The sequence below is a fragment of the Charadrius vociferus genome, unplaced genomic scaffold (genome assembly GCF_000708025.1).
Source record: "Charadrius vociferus isolate BGI_N301 unplaced genomic scaffold, ASM70802v2 scaffold3, whole genome shotgun sequence".
NCBI classification, from domain to species: Eukaryota; Metazoa; Chordata; class Aves; order Charadriiformes; family Charadriidae; genus Charadrius; species Charadrius vociferus.
In genome coordinates this window covers 275524-294364 of record NW_009647748.1, presented here as the reverse complement: position 1 = coordinate 294364, position 18841 = coordinate 275524, and the positions used below count along the sequence as shown (strand labels likewise).

Genomic DNA, 18841 nt, shown 5'->3' with positions numbered 1-18841 from the left:
GTCCCCCGGGGCAGCAGCCTCTGCGTCCCCGGGGTCACATCATTAGAAGTGGCTGTTGCCTGAACACAAGCTTTGCCATCTGATGGACTGGAACCCTGTGGAGATGGAGCTTTCAGGGAGTCTTTGACTGTTTGGGGGTTAATTTATTGTAGGGCAGGTTATTCTAAAAACAAACAAACAAAAAAACCCAAAACCCACAACCACCAACCCCTTCCCTCCCTCCCTCCCGCCCCCAAAAAAAAAACAACCCAACTTGAGGCATGCTGAAAAACATAGCAAAGCAATGGGTTCCTCCTTATGCCATGGGGCAAAAATGCCATCAGTGCTGTGACCTGCTGGGCTGATGTTTGCAAAGGGACCTGCAAAGAGGCATTTCAGCTCTTGTGCTTGTGTCCCTCAGTACAAATGAAGTAACCAGATGCCCAACTACTCTACCTTTAAGCACATGCATAGAAGGTGGAGAGGAGAAGGATCTGCCTGTTGCTGGTGACTTTTTGCAGTTGATGCATTTTTTGCTCTCTTTTTCAGTTGGTGAAAGCTTAGTATGGCCTTATGCAACTCCAGTCCTTCCCAGGATATGACACCCGGGCTGCAGGGAGAACTTGATCTCGTGCTTATATTTCTCATATGTCAGGAATAATAAATCTAGAAACTTGGGGGGGAAAGAAAAAAGCATCCTTGCAGGAAAAAGAAAGCATTAGAAACAGAATCTCAACATTGGAGAGGGCTGCTGGGGGCAGGAGATGGGTTTCTGGCTCTGTGCTGGTGTATCTGTGATAGATGGAGCAGCAGCTGACCTTTCCGGTGCACATTGGCATTGCTGTAAGCTCAGAGGAGCGAAGGAGAAAGAAAAGGGCTCTGCTTGCTGCTGGTGAGGGATGGGATGGAGCGAGCAGGTTGCTGTTAAATATCTGGCTGTCTGTCTGTTGATGGGTCAGAGGGAAGGAGAGAGAGTGAATCAAGCAGGGCCTTTCCCTTCCCTGGGCGTGTGAGCTCGTGTCCGCATGAGAGTGGAGGAAATATGTCATGGCTCTTTTGGGGTCGTATCTGTCTTCTGTCACCTATCCCTAGGTTGGGCACTTAGAGCTCGGCTCTGACTGAGGCTTTGTGCATAGGCACAAAGTATTTCTACCTAACAGTAGATGCAGACATTTTCCTTGCTTTTCCAGTGCCTCCAAAGCTTTAATGCACCTAATCTCTGCTTGTTCATTCCCTATGTGACTTTCACAGCCCCCCCTGTTGGGAATATTGGGTCACTGCTCCAGCAGGGTACCAAATAGACGTAAAAGCAGACTCCAGTGGTTATAGTGCCGGGCAAGAGCATGTTCTGATGACTCTGATTCTTATAAAAGAAGTCAGTTCCAGAAGTCAAATGTGTGTAAACAGATTGCATCACTTAGTCCCAGTTCCTTAGCTTAATCTGGAAAATCACCCGAGCTCCCAGTTGGCTCGTAGAACTCGCGTGATGTTTTTCCCATCTCCTTATCTCCAGAGTTATAGCTATTGGCATTTCAGTTCTGTTCAACTTTGCCTTATAGGCCAGGACCTGAAAACACAAAGTCTACTTGTTTCCAAAGCCTCCTTTCCACCCTGAGACCATACGGCTGTGGTGATGGGCCAGCTCATTGCTCATTGTCAGCGGACTAGTCTGGAGATGTGTCCAGGGCTTGCTCTTCTCATGAACTTCCTGAGAGCTCTGAGGACTTATCTGAGAACAGGCTGCCATCTACTCAACAGGGAGAGTACTGGGAGAATAAATAAATCCAACAAAAGAAGGCAGGCCCCAGTTCATGTTAATTTAGCCAAGACGTTCTCGGGGCTGAGAGCTGAGTGGTGAGGCAGCTGCCCAAGAGCTGCGACGTGTTTCTGAGCAGAATCAGCTGGGGTCTTGGGTGTTTGGAGGACTAGGGCACATAGAGGATCTCACAGGAGTCCAGGCAGGTTTTGAGTTACTCTGTGGAAAGGAGACGGTGGGAGGCATGGGCCATTCCCTTTCCAGCCTCTGCCAGAGAAGCTTCTTTGGGGCTCGTGCATCAAGATACGAACCTCCTCTTCGCTGGTAGAGATCCCTGGAAAATAAAGTGCCTTACTTCCTTGGGAATTAAACTGCTTTTGTGGTATTTTGGGCCATGTTAGAGTGGAAGAATGCTTTTTTTTTTTTTTCCCTCCATTCCCAAGCAGATGGAATAGATTTGGTCCCATTACTGCCATTATTTGCAATTTCCATTTATATGGGCCATAATGGGGATGTGATTCTCAGGCAGAGCTGGCAGCTACAATGAAACATGGGGGTTTTATTTCTTACAATTCAGCTACTGCTCAGTATGCTTCCCCTGAGCCCAGCAGATCTGGGTGTAGTCCAATGCGGGCACCTAGTGTTTTTGTATGGCTTAGACTTTTCCCTGTTAGCCACGACCAAAGCCCTTGTTGATGCTGTCTTCCTGCAGCAATGTGAGGATCTGTTTAGAATGACTCTTGGTGACACGCTGTAAAACAGAAGAAGTTTTCATTGGAGCTCAGAGCTGTTCACTGATGCAGCTAACAGTGTCCCTCACCTGAAATACCGTATTGGAGGTGGTAACAAAGTTCAAATGGCCAGAAAATTAATCACAAAACGAACTTTCTGTACTACTCCTCAGTTAAAATGCACTGCACCAGCTTTCCAGAAATGTCACTAATTAAGGTTCCCAGTGCTTTGTGATTGGCAGGTGCTATTAGGTTTCCAATAGCCTTGGAGACCCCTAAGCAGGGAGTTTAAGCCCGGTGGGAACATGCTTCCGTGGTTACCCCTGGATGAGCAGCCTGGCTGCTCGGCGCTGCCAGGGATCTCCTCACCCCAGCTTGGGAGCCAGTTTCCCTGCTCCGACAAGGAACAAATTACCCACAACGACAAATGGTTGTTGTCCTTTTTTTCTTTTTTGAGCCTTGTGCCTCTATGCTTGGTCGGTCCCTTCTCTGACACCTGAAAAGAGCATCGCTTTGGCGATGTCGTTTTCTGGGTGTATGTAAGATGCTGGGTGCAGGCACCTTACCTTTTCCTTCTTTGCTTGTCTCAAAACTTTACAAACAGGGCACATGATACAGCTGACGTGCCCAGTCTTTATTGCTCCGTGGGCTTTTAAACCCTCAAACCAATCCTGTGTTTCTGCTCTGTTTCGTCAAATATCATCTCTCCAGGCCTTTGCTTGTTTCCATGTACATCTGGGGAGTAGGTTTTAATTTCCAACAGGGCTCTTAGCGTGTCTTCCATTTCGATATGCAGCCTCATGGCTTGTTTTCTGGCGTAAAGAACTTACCATCTGATGGTGCTGACCCTTGAATGGGGACACCATCAGCAGTAGCATTGTGGTGCTGCTGGCTTCCTCTGTGTTTGCCCCTTGAGCTTCTCTTCCTTTCTTTTTTTTTCCCTCACAGGTCTTAGACCAGTTTCCTCAGTCAGTGGCAGGGAAAATTGTGGACCTGTGGTACCCAGCATATTAGCTTATTTGCAACCGGTCAGTTATCAAACTGAAACAAGTGAACAGTTTTTTCAAATCAGCCTGCAGTGAGGTGACTGGGAGAGGCAGCAGCTAGCTCCCAGTTACAGATCAAACCTGAAGTTCATAGAACCTGTGAGTGTGAACCTTGGTCCACCAAGAAACCTGTAGGTCATTTAGCTCCCTTCAGGGGAAGGTTTCTCCCTTGGCATTGCTCTCATCTCCAGGAACAGCTGTTTCTAGGAATCTTTGTCAATGGCTTCTTGCAGATGAGCAGTGAGACATCCCTCCTGGAAGCTCTTGCACTTGTTAGCCGAAGGAAATCACAACTGAACAAACACTTCCAGAGCTTCTGAGACTGGCCTCAGAGACCTGTGCTGGTAGTGACTCCTGGGTGGGATCTGGGTTGTGTCTGAGCCAAGTGTCTGCACTCACCATCTACAGAGCAGTCCCAAATGTTTGCTTTTCCTCTGTCCTGCTGCTTGCCCAGGTTCACATCCTCTCTTGTTTATTTGAAGTGAGAAATGTGATGAGGCTTTTGTGGAGAGTATTGGGAACATGCACTTAGCTGGGGACATAGAAGGAGGTTTAAATAAAACAAGAAACTTAAGTGCTCTGTTCTTGAATCAAGGACTTTCCATGTCCTTGCTTAGAAAGGACACCTACCTGGAGCCTAAATACAAGAGCGAGGTTCATACAAAATGAGTTGATGAATACGTACTGTGGGGGTGAAGGTTTCTGGCTGCCACCTCTGGAATTAGCTTTACCAAACTCTGATCTTTGTGGTAAAGCTGAAATTGAGGTAGCGGAGTTGGAAACACATGGCATCTCAAAGATGACTTTTATCCCACTTGGCTGATGTGTTTTGTGTCAGGATACAGTAAACTGGTCAGGCACTTCAGAAATGGTGGCATTGGAGAAGGGACTAAGGAGACACACCATTCCCTGGGGACACAAGGCAATCACTCAGATGCTTCAAGGGGCACACACCTTGGGAGCTGAACAGATGAACTCCACCATGCTGTGCCTTAAAAAAACTCCCTGGGACATACAGTCAGTCCTATGTTGCCTTCAAAAAAGAAGTGAAAATACCTCTTCCTATTGTCTCGTAATGAATGAGCTGGGAACTGGTTTTGTGCGGCTGAGCCATACGGGGTGTCTGGGGGGTGTCTCAAATAACATGTGTTCCAGAAATCAATGAATTGTCTTGTCTGTGCCAAGTCTTGCATTAGCAGGGGTAACCAGAAGAAACTCTTTCATGCCTCTAGATTCTTGAAACTGGGAAACTATCCAGGAAATATTAGAAGTTACCCAGCCAATAGCTGTATTTGTCTTTTATTGTCCAAAGTGTAAACAAGCAGTGGGAAAAGTACACAGCCTGGATATTTTGATATACAGCCTGATGCCAGGACTCTTCCACCGGTCTCGATTGAATGCCTCTCATTTAACAATATTTCTCTGACTGCAAATATTGCTTGCAAGAGCAGAGCAGGACCTTCACGCTTTTTGATTTGAACATCTTGCAACCTCTAGGCTTTCGGCAAAGATGGGAACAAAGGTTATCCCAGGTTTGAAAATGAGAACTCAGTACAGGAATACCAGTAAAGACTAAGAACTGCCATTATGGTGTTTTGATAAAGAGTTATCTTTGGGGAACCAAATGTGTGTGGATAGGGCAGGACTTATTTTTTTGTTTTTATGGGAAAAGTTATGATAAGACAGGGAAACAAATGCCCAGGAGCAGCAGCTCTCTCTTGAAGCAGGCTCTGCTCGATGGGTCTCAGTGCACCCCAGTTTTGCACCTGGTAATTGCAGGAGGCATCACACAGATTTCTGTGAGAAATCTGGGCACTCAAGAATGTTTAGCACGAGTCTAAACTGTGACTTTTCCAGCCCACTCCCATGCCAGAGGAGATTATGTCACAGATCTGCATTAAGTTACTCCCTGTTTCTAGACTAGTGAGATACAGGTAAACTTGGGCTAGTTGTATGCGTAATGGTGATGTCGCTTATGTCTCTGTAAAGTAAAACTCTTTTGTATAATTACTGTATTACAAACATTCTTGTTCAAAAGTACATACTAGACTCTGTCTTCAACATTCATAGAATATGGAAGTGAAATGAATGATAATTAATAGGAACACTGCTGAGAAATAAGGTGCTTTGTTAAATCAGATGTCCTGAGCATAGCTGTGGTGTATTTGTCATTTGAACACACAGCCTGCTCTGTTTAAGACTTCTGTATGGCATGAGATAGGCAAGAGCCACTTACCTGGAAAATAGAGGATAATCGCATTATTAAGATGGAATATACACCAAAAGTCATGTTTGTTTTTGTGTTTCTTTCATCATCTTCTGTTCTTCAGTAAACTGACATAGTTTGGTAGATGCAGTGGGCTTTCTTCAGAGGAACAATTCTAATTAGGAACTGATCAAGACATTTCTGATTAAAGGCACGTTTGATCTTTGGTTTTATTCAGCATTTGCAAAGGAGAAATGATTGTTACAACATCCATGCTGCACTTTGTAGCGTGCCTAAAATCCTATCTATGCCTAAGGCAGAGATTTGTTTTTTTCATAGTTGTAGAGTATTTGATAACCTCATTAAAATAAGTAGACCCTGGATATCCAAAAAGTAGTGTTATGTTTATGTGAAAATAAAATCAGAATATTTGGCATGTGGAGGATGGGTCATTGGGAGCCAAATTTTACAACCTGGAAGTATATTGCAAGGAAAAAACTCAGTGTCAAGGTCCTGCAGACTCCAGGCAGAGGTGTAATATTGCAATTTGGGATTGCACAGGGCTTTGCACAAGAGCTCTCCTGAGCTAGTTGGTAGTGGATCCCAAACAGAGGAATTGCGGCAGCTGCCCTTCCTCCGTGTAAATACCATGATCTTAATCTAATGCTAATTTCGTAAGTTAATTTTAGCTTATATTTTAGGTGACAGTCTAATGGTTTTTAAGGATTGTACTTACGTGCATCAGTCTTGCAGCAATATCCTTTTGTATGTGGGTGTAAATTATCTAACACTTGATCTGCTGCTTGGGAAGGAGCAGAGCCAGGGGTTCATCCTTCATTGTGTGAACAGTAGAGATGGACGTGGCTGCTCCCTGCAAGGGGAGAGGTCCTAACTTTAGGCAGTGCCTGGAGACTCACTGCGTCTGGGTTTGTTTCCTACCTCTATCGCACTTTTCCCGTATAACTCTGCAAACTGCTGCCTCTCTCTTGAGGTCTCAGACCTTCATCTGTATGAAGATCGTGATAAAGCAGCGCATTGTTCAGGATCAGTTTTCAACCCCAGATCCAATTTCCATCCAGAAAAGGCAAGAACTTCTGCTGGTGTATGCTAAGGAAAGTGCATGGACCAGCAGAAAGCTCATTTTTTTCTGGGTTTGTTACCGGGAGCCCCTCCTGCCTTGCCTGTCAGCCCGAATCTGGGCAGCCTCAAAGCCTGCGGTGCATGTGGAGCTGGAGCCGGTGCTCTGGCCCCGATGTCGCCTCAGGTCCTGCAGCGTCTGGCAGCTCCAGCACGCACCCGCTCCCAGATGGGAGAGCGCTCCTGGCACATACTGATTGACTGCGCAGCCCACACACAGCAATTTTTAAAACATTTAAATAGCCTGTCTTCTTTGCTTCATCTTGACAATTGATTTTAATCAGTATTATCAGCTGCTTAAAACACTTAATTCTCTGAAGCGCTGCAGCAGTCAGCCTCCAGGAGATACCTTGAGCGGAGGTGCAGAATCAGTGATGTTGTCAGTAGTTTTGTCCAGGAGGAGGTGGCCTGAAGTCCTCCTTTCATCGTTCGTGATCCTACTTGGGCTGCTGCTGTTTGCAGTAGCGTGGTGCCTTTTCAGCCCCACACCAGCAGTGGAAGCAAGGCGGTTTGTAGAACATTTCTAAGGTTTAAACCATCATAAAAGGAGAAAACCTCATCCCTTCCTACCCAACTCAGTGCCACAATTTATTTGGCTAAAAAAACCTCAAACACTCAAATAAGCTAATCATATGACTGAGTTATTTTGATACGTGGAATGCTGTTTATTTCTGGCTTGTCAATACTTTAATTAATTTCAATCTGTTTCTAAAACAGAAGTGAAGTACGTAATTGATTTGAATCTGTTAGAAGTTGTCCTGCCATCTGCACAGTCTGAAGCAAAGCGGCACAGGCAGTGTAGCATTTGAAGGCATTAAAAGAAATTATATGCTTCTGGATTAATGCTGACTTCTGATTAATATTTTTAGGTGGCAGTAGAAAAGAACAGGGTAACAGCTGGGAAGCCATAGATTAAATAATATCTTCCCTATTGTCATGTCTCTATACTGAGACATGCATTGTTAGGTTTACTCATAAAATAACGTAACTTGATTTTTAAGTGTTTAACACACAGCCTCTGATTTTATGCCAGGGAATAATCAAGGGAGTAGAAAGGAGGAGAGGCAAGTGACAGCTTATTTGTAGTTAAAGACCTACATGAAATATCACGTCAGCTGGAGTTACAGAGGGGAAAGCCATAGCTTGGTTGAAAACAAAGAGGACCGAGTCTTCCATGTATTCCCCGTGCACTGAGGCCACTGTTAAATCAAGAAGAAAGCTCTTTTCTAGGCTACCACTGCTCTGAGCTTTTAATCTTCATCAGTGAGAATTCCACACCTCCTTTGTTATGACGTGCTCAGTAACGGTCCCTGGCTACCTCCAGGAGATGCTCCAGGTTGTCTCTGCAGGCAGAGTCATTCCTCTCCAGTGTGGAAATGTGCCATCCACCTTCCTTTGTATCAGCTGCGCTCCTCTGCCCCCGAAAGCAAAGTCTTATTTATTCAACCCTCACTCTCTTCTTCATCTCTCTCACCCACAGGAGTGTCTGTGTGGTGCCCAAGGTGCTCTCAGCACTGAGCTGTTTATTAGGGATGTTTTCCCACTGTAGCAGTGGGGAGGTCAGGGTGTGACATGTGTAATGGAATCCAGAGGAGCGATGTGCATGGTCTTACCAACATGACTGATCTATGGAGTTTTTAATTGCTGTATAAAATATGCAAAAGCACTTGAGGTCATTTAGAAAAGTTGGGGTGTTTACAGGAAAGTAGAAATTGAGCTTGAAAAAATAATTACACTTTTTTTTTCTTACATTAATGACTACACAGAAGAGCCTTTTAAATGTGTCCATATATGGGTTTTAAACATTCATTCCACATCAGTATTTCACCTTTTTCCTTAAGTGATTTCTATATTCCTACTAACCAACAATCATTTTGTCTGAATCTCATTTCCTCACAATAGCAAACCCATCAATCTCTGCTTTATTAAACAGGGAAGCATGCTTGGAAGCCAGAGCACTCAGATTTGATCAAAGATGTTATGCAAACCATTGATTTTAATTTAAAGCAATATCCACTTCTTCCATTATTAACAGCTTTGAATTACTGAGACTGAATAATTAACAAATATTCCTACTTGATGATAGATTATTCAAAAGGCAGATGTACAGAAACAGGCCCCAGGTGAACATCCTTCCTGCACCCCCAGTGATGCATATGCCTATTAATGTTCCCCAGGGGAGCGATGCAACATGGCACGAGAAAAATACTCTTTGGAGAGATCTCATAAATGCTTCTGAAACTCTTATCACAGCAAATGCTCCATAGATAAGTGTGCCAGGGTGCGTTTCGGACCTGCTGGTCTCTGTTCGGAGCCCTGGGCTGTGTCCAGCCAAGTCATATGATGCAGACCAGGATGCCACTGCTTTCGGGGCAGGGTCACCTGTGTACACCGGGTGGGAAATGTGGGCTTAAAACATTGCCCCGCTTCCTGGTTGAAGCTGAAGCTGAAGCACCCCTCAGTCTTCAAGCAGGGCAACATCTGTTGAAGTGTGGCTCAGTGCTGGCCTCCTTTGGCATTTCCAGAGATTGTTTTGATGAGTAAAACTCAAAATCTCTGTGCACCAGAGAAAACCTGAGGTGGGTAGTTCTCTTTGGTGTCTGTTCACTTGCACAGCTCTTTGTGGCTGATGAGGCTGGAAGGGATGGAGGTCTCCGTACTGGGCAATAAGCTTGTTCACTGAGGGGGATGTCTGGCAGCACAGGGCAGAGCTAAGTCTTCACCTGCTGTTATGTTCCTGTACTTCTTCATGAGCCCAAATGAGAGGAGTGCCATTAGGACCAGAGCAGCTGTTCAAGAAACAGGACAGATCAAAATGCTTCATTCCTCCTCTGTGCCACCCTGACACCAGGTGCCTTTCCCTGGGTGGCACAGCCACCAGCCTAGGAGCCAGCGTCCCCGCCGCGGGAGGGGACAGGGATGTCTCAGCAAAACCCTGGCGCTTCCCCTAAAAAGGAGCCGGCAGGCTCAGTCACCAGCCCCCCTCCCAAGGCACTGCATGGTGGCGTGAGAAGCCCCGTCCATGGCCAGCTCACCCCCCGGCAGGGCTTGGGACGAGGGAGGTGTCTCTCCCCTCCGTACGCGCTCCAGAGCGCCAAGGCAAGGTGCTCCAGCAACGCAGCCCTGAGAATTGTTCAGGAGCAGCAGAAGGATGGGCAAAGCTAGATAAGACAAAATATAAATCTAACTCAGCCTGGCTCTGTATAAACTAAACCATCGTCGTCCTCTTTACCGCTGTGCCAGCATGTATGTGCTGCCACGCTCGCTCGGGAGGAGAAGGAACATCCTTTGTCTGGCGCTGTTCAGTGCGGTTTGACGTTTTGTTTCACAGATGCAGCCACGGAGCAATGTTAGCCTATTGTGAAGGCTTATTTAGACAGGTACAATTACGGCTCGGCGGTAAAGGTGCCTTTGATCCCGGCATCCCATTGTTCCTGAGGCTTTTCATCCCACCCGGTACCCTGTTAGCAGGCCTGTGCCTGAGACCTGCCTTTGAAACTGCTTCTTTTCCATTTCCCTTTAATTTCCATGGTGTCATCTTCTGCTGATGAACGTTATTAATGAAGGTGCTGGCATTCAGTTGTGCTCAAAATGCTGTTGCTCGGCAGGTGTCTGACCTTCCCCAGCTGTGCAGTGGCCATCTGCAGGAGGGCAAATGGTGGGTCCAGAGCGGTCTGTGCGGCTCCAGCAGCAGAGAATCGCCTTGTGCATCCCACCGTGCATGGTGCCCACAGGGAAGGACCCGCTCCCGGCTCCTCATCCTTCTCTAAAGGACTTTGCTGCAGTGCAGGTTCACGTGTCAGCAGCTCCCAGCTTCCAGCCTCCCAAAATCTCCAAGGCAGGACGTGGCTTCTGGGGAAAATGAGGTCTTTCAGATTGGATGTATGGGGAGATGGATGGGAGAGAGGGAAGGAGTGACATCCCATTTGAGGAGCATCCGTGTGGCCAGTGACCGGTTCTGTAGGGTGGCTTGGGATTTTAGTGTTAAGATAAGGAATTAGATGACAATTGCCTTTAGTTTTGAGGAAGGAATCTGTATGCAATTTGGGGTGGTCACTGGTGATTGAGAAGCACAAAAACTGATGCCATTTGCTTGATTTTGCATTTAGCATGTTACTATGAGACCAAGGAGGATAGCTGCCCAGAGATAGTGTTCAGGGTGTATTGAGAGTTCAAAAGATGGACCAGAGGCAGGAAGGCGAAGGAATCCATCAAGAGCCGTTAAACACAAGCCCATTGTGACGCAGACCTTTGTGGCATGGGGGAGCATGCAAGGGAGGTGCTGCTATGCCTGTGTAGGCATTTAATCTCCTACCGGCCACTGTCAGACAGAATGATGGATGAGGCAGATCCTTTTGATCAGTAGGGATTTTTTTGTGTCAGATGAGGGGAAGTATGACTGGACCAGTGTAGGCAAATTGCAGGCAGCAATTGCAGTGTAATTGCAAGAACTGCGGACACAAAATCCACTCGTTGCAAGAGTTGTCCGAGAACTAATGACCCAAAGTGTCAGAAAGCAATGCTCTCCCATAAAAACTGGGAAAGCCACATTTAGTTCAGACAGAGCCTTGTCAGCATTTCTGAATGCACCAAAGGGTTTGTCCAGAGCTACCAGCTTCTCGGAGCCTTAATTGCTGTCATTGAAGTTGTGCTAAGTTCAGTAGATGACTCTTTCTAATTAAGTGCAAACGCTTTCAGGTGCTAAATAAAAGCACATCTTGACTTTGCCTTTCTCCTATCTTAGCATCTATAATTGGCTTGCACAAAAATAAGTGTCTTGCTGGATGCAAACCCATGGCTATGTCTGACCTCTTCAGCATAACCCCAGAGACCTTCCTCCGTCGAGCAGGAGTGGATTTACTGACATTAGCACTGAAAAACGGCAGGGCAAAAGAAGCAGTCATGCCTTTGCTTCTGGGCTGGGATCATTCATTCCAACACAAGACCAGACCCATTTCCTTAGCGGGTACCCTTCGCCCTGAGCTACCCATACCGCCTCTCCTGGCACACGGGTATCCCAACAACCCATCTCCAGAAGGACACCTGCCTGGCAGTGCTTAGGGACTTTTTGCCTGAAAACTTTGTAGAGAGGTGGGATATGCCCAACTGTCCGCTCTACGTGACATTTATTAATCTCTTAGTTTTAACACAGAAGGTTATCTGGAATTAAAAGCTACCTGAGCTCTCACAGGTCAGAAAGCACTACTTGGCACATGGACGTACATTTGTGAAGTTAGAGTATGTAATTGCCTTAGAACTCATTACAGCCAGATAATTGCACTTGGTTTTGAGCCTGCATATATCTGCCTAGTGCTGTGTTTTTCTATGAAGCTAGCATGAGTCCAGGGCATCTCCTTTCGTCTTCTCTATTTGCTCATAAACATCCTCACCCGTCTGGATTAACCTATACCCAGTGATGCATTTCCTTGTAAAACATTGAAAATCAAGGAATTCCTGAGATATTGTTCATAATCAATATGAAGAATCCAACTTCAGCAGGCTGCGATCTGACCCACTGGTGCAACTGGCAGTGGGCAAAAAAGTCATACTCAAAGTGGCATCGCTTTTAGGGACAAAAATGGAGATTGTGATTAAGTGGATGTTCTGCAATGCAGGCTCAGGGCGAAGTTAATCACTAGAAGCTTATCCACACGGCACAGGTAGTGGAGGCAGGACTTCAGCAGTCTCTAATCTTTTTTAGTTTTGCTAAAATCAAGAGAATTCAGTGAGATAAAGTGTACAAGTCTGGAATGTGTTTAGTAAATAAAAAAGTGACCCTAGAGGAAGTCAAAGTAAAACAGAGTAACAGTTCAATTTTTCAATTGCCTGAACAATCTCACAGCATTAATCCTGGGTGTTGAATGCCAGCTCTGTACACTGTGAAGAAATTTCCCTGCTGAATTAGTGTCAGCTGCTGCTCTTAATGCCAGTTTATTTCTAGCCACGCTTGATAACCCGAGCAAACACCCGTTCTCACCTGTGTAATGTAATAAGGAAAGTTACACACGCAGGCGAAGGTTTGGGATGCATTTTGTTCTGGATACATGATTAGAAATAGCTTTAAGGGAAAAGTGGCTCAAAATTTTGTAATAAAACCAACTTTATGAGGAATTGAACACTATTTATTGCATCTGCGTATTGCCTTCCTGCTTTGTAGGCTCCAAAAAAACCCCCCAACAACATTTTTTGAAACATTTGACAAGATATTTGTAGAAATGCAGACTTAAAATAGGTCCAACATTGTGTTTTCATGTTATGCTTCCTTTTTCTTTTCTTTCTCTTCATTAACTAAAAGAAATTATTGATGTCAGGACAGGGAGAAATTGGGCACTTCCTTTGAAAAATTTTTTATTTTCTTTTCCCGAATAATTGAAAAGTTACCAAGTGAAAAAGAAAAAAAAAAAAAAAAGCCAGACTGCTTCTTGTTCTGTGGCACAGAGTGAAGGGAAGAGAGAACAAGGCAAAAGATTTTGCAGAAGATTTCAAAATTCAAAATGTAAAATGCACATCTTGAGGAAAACCTTGGGGAAAAAATAGAAAAACAAAAGGAAAGAAAACCAAAATACTTTTGCATAGAAAATAATATTATGTATTGGGGTGAAAAGGGAATTAAAACATTTTCAGAGGCTCTGAATTGAAAGGGACTTTCAGCAATTGAGCACAGTTCCCTCCAGCTCTCAGACGTGGGCTCCTCCACCATATGTGTTTGCTTATCCCCCCCTGGGAGACCTGGGTGGCTGCAGGTGTCCTCCGCCTGTAGCCTTTCTGCTGATGAACTCGAGCCTCACAGCTTTCCCAATAAGTATGAAACGCTCTGTGTTAATGGTCTTGGTGGGCAGGCCGCCTCGCTGCGCCAGGCGCGGGGATGCTGCGCTATCACCCCCAAAACGAGCGCCCGTGCCTGACACCTCGGTGCTGCCCCGGCGATCCCCTCCCAGGGCCGCTACACCTTCTTTTCTTTTATTTCTCCTTTTTTTTTTTTTTGTTTGTTTTTTTTTGCCTGTGTGCTCCCCAGTTCGAGTGAGGGCTTCGGCGTAGCGGAGAGGATCGTGCTGCTCACCTTCATCTCCGCCGTGATACTGATGGCCATCCTGGGGAACCTGCTGGTGATGGTGGCCGTGTGCCGGGACAGGCAGCTCAGGTGAGCCCACCCAGCCGGCCGCCGCCTGCCCTTCCGCGGGGAGGCACAGGGGAAAATCCACTCCTAAAAACCCTCGTGCCTGCAGCTGAGGGTGTAAACCACCAGGATGAAGGGTGTCTGTGGCCGGGCATTGGACCGCGGCGATGTCAGACTCTCACAGGGGCCTCAGTGCATCCCCGCTGGGATTCACACTGGGGCGGTGGGATCATTTCAGTATCCATCCTTTACATTTTTAGCACTCTCAGTGTAACAAAACAGATAAATCTGTGAAGAACAGAGCTAAGCAGCAATTCCTTGGAGAAGCAGGTTGGCCTCTACCCCTTTTCCATCTCAGATTTCCTAACAAGCCCGTCAGAAGACCACACAGATCAAGGTCCTGTTGCAGATGTGCTGCTCTGCCGCAGCTTGGCAAATGCTGCCAGTGATTTTGGGGGGGGTCGCAGGCAGAACTCCTGTCTGCAGGCTTGCTGCCACCCCTGGGAGTTGTCAGACCAGCCTCGGGAGCAGAGTGAGAGATTCAACAGCCTCTATTCATATTCTGCGTGGGATTTTTAATGGATTTAATTCTATTTTATTGTTATGATTTAAAAAGTACTCTTCAAGTTAAAATTACAGCTTCGGTCTAGATTCTTCTCAGTGCTTTCTGGAAGGATTTTCTCAATTTACAAGTTAAAATGAAATCCCCCTCCTCCACCCCAAACTCTCCAACGCAAGCCGTGAGGCTGAGCCACATGCAGAGGCCTGTGAGCATCTATTTGCCTCCTCTGCGTGAGCAGAAAGATGCGTTTATGCCGGGAACATGGTGGATATTTAGCTGTAAAAACCAGGAACAAGCTAGGGGTGACCATATAAAGTGAGGGGTACATTAGAGAGGACCTCTCAGTGTGATGGGGCGAATCAGACCCAAACACAAGCTGAAATCTCTGTCCACATGTAGAAGGTGCTGGACTGAAACTATTCCACCCTAATTTTGTGATCTGTATTGCAGGAAAATCAAGACCAATTATTTCATTGTTTCCCTTGCCTTTGCGGACCTGCTGGTGTCAGTGCTGGTGATGCCCTTTGGAGCCATTGAGTTGGTTCAGGACAACTGGATCTATGGAGAGATGTTCTGCCTGGTCCGAACGTCCCTCGATGTCCTGCTCACCACAGCATCAATCCTGCACCTGTGCTGTATCTCGCTGGACAGGTATGAACAGAAGAGCATAGAGAATAATTATAGTTGCTTTAAGTTGCTTCTTGTTGCTCGTTGGCTGTAGCCAAAGGGCAAATATGAACCTGCTGGGAGCAGCCCAGCAATAAATCTCTCTTAGTAGCTGATTTTGGAGAGAGCTCTCTGAATCCTCATCAGCGTAGGAAAACTTTGAAAGGAATTAGGTTTATATCGGTAGAGCAAGCCAGGTTCTCAGCCGCTTTGCAGCACAGCTCTGTTTGCATTACTGCTCAGATGTGGCACAGTTTCTTCATCAAAGTAAAGAAAAGATGCCTTAAAGATGTATAGAAAGGGAAAAAACCCTGTAGCTGTCACAGAAGGAGGTGTATCGTGCACAGGACGTTGGTTTAGCAGGGACGTTGCTCTCCGTGACGCTGTCAGGTGCTGCTCGCTGCCGGGGCGGCAGGGGAGCCTCGGCTGGTGCGAGGCTTGACGTGTTGCGCTGAGCCCTGTCTTCCCAGGGACCGAAACACGAAATTATGTGGCTTCCTCTCTTTTGTCAAAAAAATACTTGACATGTCTTTCAAGTGCTATCAGATCTGTTCTTCCTGCCGCTAGAAGCCGTACAGGCAGAGGAAAACTGATATTACTAAATGACACATTGGGACATATATTACTACATTATAGGGAGAAAAATATAAAGAGCAACTGCTCCCCCCGCCCCAGTTTTTATGGCCTGTTTTTCTAAGGCATCCATTTGCACATCTCCACGAGTGAAGGCTAACAAGGAGGGAAATAAAGCTGGTAAAAAGGGTGCATAGGCTTTGTGTGAGATCCTAAAAACTTTATTTTCTTTTAAACTTTTCTTGCAAAATTAAAATGAAGCCCACATCCTAAATAGTTTGTGGCAGACAATTCTATTTTACTGTTGTCTGCATTTTTTTGGGGTAAACAGCAGAACTTTCCATACAGTATAGCAAGAATTTTTCACAGGATAAATGCTTAGAAGAAAACATCTTGACCGGCTATTCTAATAAGCAACATTTAGAGCTTTCATTTGAGTTCTGTGTGGAGATTTCAATACCTTTTAAAATACTATTGCTTAGTATTATTAATATGGCCAAAATAACCGTAATCATTCTCGTCATCATGACAATTGGTATTTAAATAGCATCTTTCATCCAAAGAGTCTATACCCAGCCAGGCTTCAAAAGACACTTGATTAACTTCTCCATTGATGGGCAGCGCTCCTTTGTTGGGGGCGAGAGGGGCTCCGGCACATGCAGTATTGTATCCAGAGGGAAGCTGACGTGTAATAGCTACAGCGCGGTTTCCTTATCTGGAAGTTTGGATGGCTGGAACACAAATAGGAAGCTCATTATCTTAAAAACATTGACAAATTGCCACTTTGCGCCAATTACCAGTAAAGCAGATGTTAGGCACTGTGCTCTGGATGTGGCCTTGTTACATAAAATGTTGGAGTTTGATTCTGCAGGCTCTTAATTAAACATAGGGGGTTGTGTAGAGAAAGGGACATGAAGGGAAAATATTGTTTTACCCCGTCCCTTTCACCCCCTCATCTCTGACACCCACAGGGGATGAGGAACCTCCCGTGTGGGGTGCGTAGAAGGGAGACTCCCCCCTTTCTCCTGCCTGTGCCACCCTCTTGCAGACCCCCGCCACGTCGTCAGCTCCTGCTCCTGCTGCCTGTCCCCATCGGTCCCCATGCTGCTGGGACAGCCTTGTCTGGGGTGGTGAAGGCGTTGGGGGAGCCCTGGCTCTATCCCTTGTCAATGCTTTGATCACTCGAATATGGAACAGAAGAGGAGAACGGCTGTCTTGAAGGAAAGCAGCAGCTGTAGCCACGTTTTGGAGGAAACTGATTCTCCAAGCCTGTTCCACATGTGTTCTGAGAAGTTTGTGGGAAGGCGCAGCACTCCCTGCACTGGGGTCTGAGGGTGATGGGCACTGCGCTTGAACAAGTCCCGTATCAGCATCACTCCGTTTAAGTGGCTTGGCCTTCTGTGATAAAATTATCCCGCTTTTAAAGATGTCAGTTTACAGAGTGTGTATTTGAACCTGTTGGTGGTACAGAAATGTTCTTCCTATTTCCTTAGGATTAAAAAGAGTCTTTAAAGTAGAATGAAAAATGGACACACGCACTGGCTAAAATAAAACCAACCCACATCTACCAATCTTGGTGCCAAAATGATAAAAAAAAAAAGTTTAGAGCTCTGAATTTGAAGGTCCCAAGAGCTGGAGATCATCTTAAGAGTCACAGGAAAAAATAAACTTTCATAAAATGCCTGTAAACTTTTTCCTCAGGAATGCACTGATAGAGAGAAGTCCCCCAATATTTTCCACCCTCCTGGTATTGGCCATGTTAGACTAAATAGGAGTCAAATTGCTTGAAAAGAAGCTGAGGATGTATTGATTAACAAGCGATGGGTGTGCTGAAAACCTCTGGAAGTTTAGGGGTGAGGGAGCAGAGCCTCGCTGTCTGGGATACAGAAACACAGTGGCAATTTTTGACTGCTGACAAACCTGAAATTGCCAGATGTCAGGGAATTATTTCAGGATACACAAATGGTCTTTCTCTTTCGCATGTGTTTACCACGCACGTGCTGTTCTTTGCTCTCAGGCAGAGAGAGAGAAAAGATGCTCCAAGCTGGTGGCTGGATGCGGCCTGGCATGGATAATTATCGCAGCCATTATCATTTGCTGAAGAATGACACCTCTGCAGACGAGCTGCAGAGCTGATCTAAATTTTAGGTAATTCTCTGGTACTGTGTTTTTCTTGTTTCTCTTCTCAAAATGGCTTTATTGAGCGGTCGTTAGAGCAATGACCACCACACACAGCACCATTAGCAGAGCGCTAACAGCAGCATCCCCGAGGCAGGCTGCTCCTCTCCAAAGGTACTTGAATTTGCCATAGAAACTTTTCTCTGTCATCTAATCTCTGTGGAGCATACGTAGCTCTCCTGGCCATTCAGTCTTGCTGTAGAAGTTCATCTTGGATGCTATTTTGATTCCATGGGTAATCATTCGGGGCTTTGCCACTGACATGAACAAAGCTAGGGTTTCATCTTGGACATTTCAGAAGCTATATTTATTCTCCCAGTAGAAGGCGGCACAATTATGTGTGTATTTGCTGACAGAGAGTGTCATCTGAAAGAGAAAGCCCAAGACCTCTCTGTCTCATGTGAAGAGGAAAATCCCAAGCCAACTGCGTGGCTTTCATCACTGTCCGTTTGGTCAGACACCTCAGTATGAATCTTATTGAGTCCAAGACTATGGGCTTCTGGGTTCTCCCAGGACCAAATGTCAAGTTCAGACTACCCCCCATGGTGCTTGAGGCAGACTAAGGTGCCTCCTGTAGCACTGGACTAGCTCTTCTGAACTGCTGTACATGAAAATATTAGGGAGGTGGGTCAGTCCCTTGTCATCTTCCTCTCTTAAAGCTGTATTTCTTCCTCTGATTCATCGGCTGACTAACACAATTTTCAAAATACAACTTGGTAGGACACCAGTAGCGTACTGTAGCCTTTGCTGAAGTTGTTAACTTGTTAACATCCACCTGGACATCATCCCTGAGCACAGGAAACAGTCCTAACCTGACCAGGAATTTCTGTGCTAATCCATGAGCTATTTTGTGTCCCAAACAGTGTATAAAAGACTTCCTTTCTTCCTGA

The 18841-nt window shown here is 45.8% G+C and overlaps 1 protein-coding gene across 1 annotated transcript in view; it reads left to right on the top strand.

The window, feature by feature from the left end:
- HTR4 (5-hydroxytryptamine (serotonin) receptor 4, G protein-coupled) overlaps positions 1 to 18841 on the top strand; it is a 115312-nt gene that overhangs the window by 29711 nt on the left and 66760 nt on the right. The window contains exons 2-3 of the mRNA XM_009882076.1: positions 13871 to 13996; positions 14985 to 15185. Coding sequence (XP_009880378.1) covers positions 13871 to 13996; positions 14985 to 15185 — 327 coding nt within the window. The remainder of the gene's footprint in view (positions 1 to 13870; positions 13997 to 14984; positions 15186 to 18841) is intronic.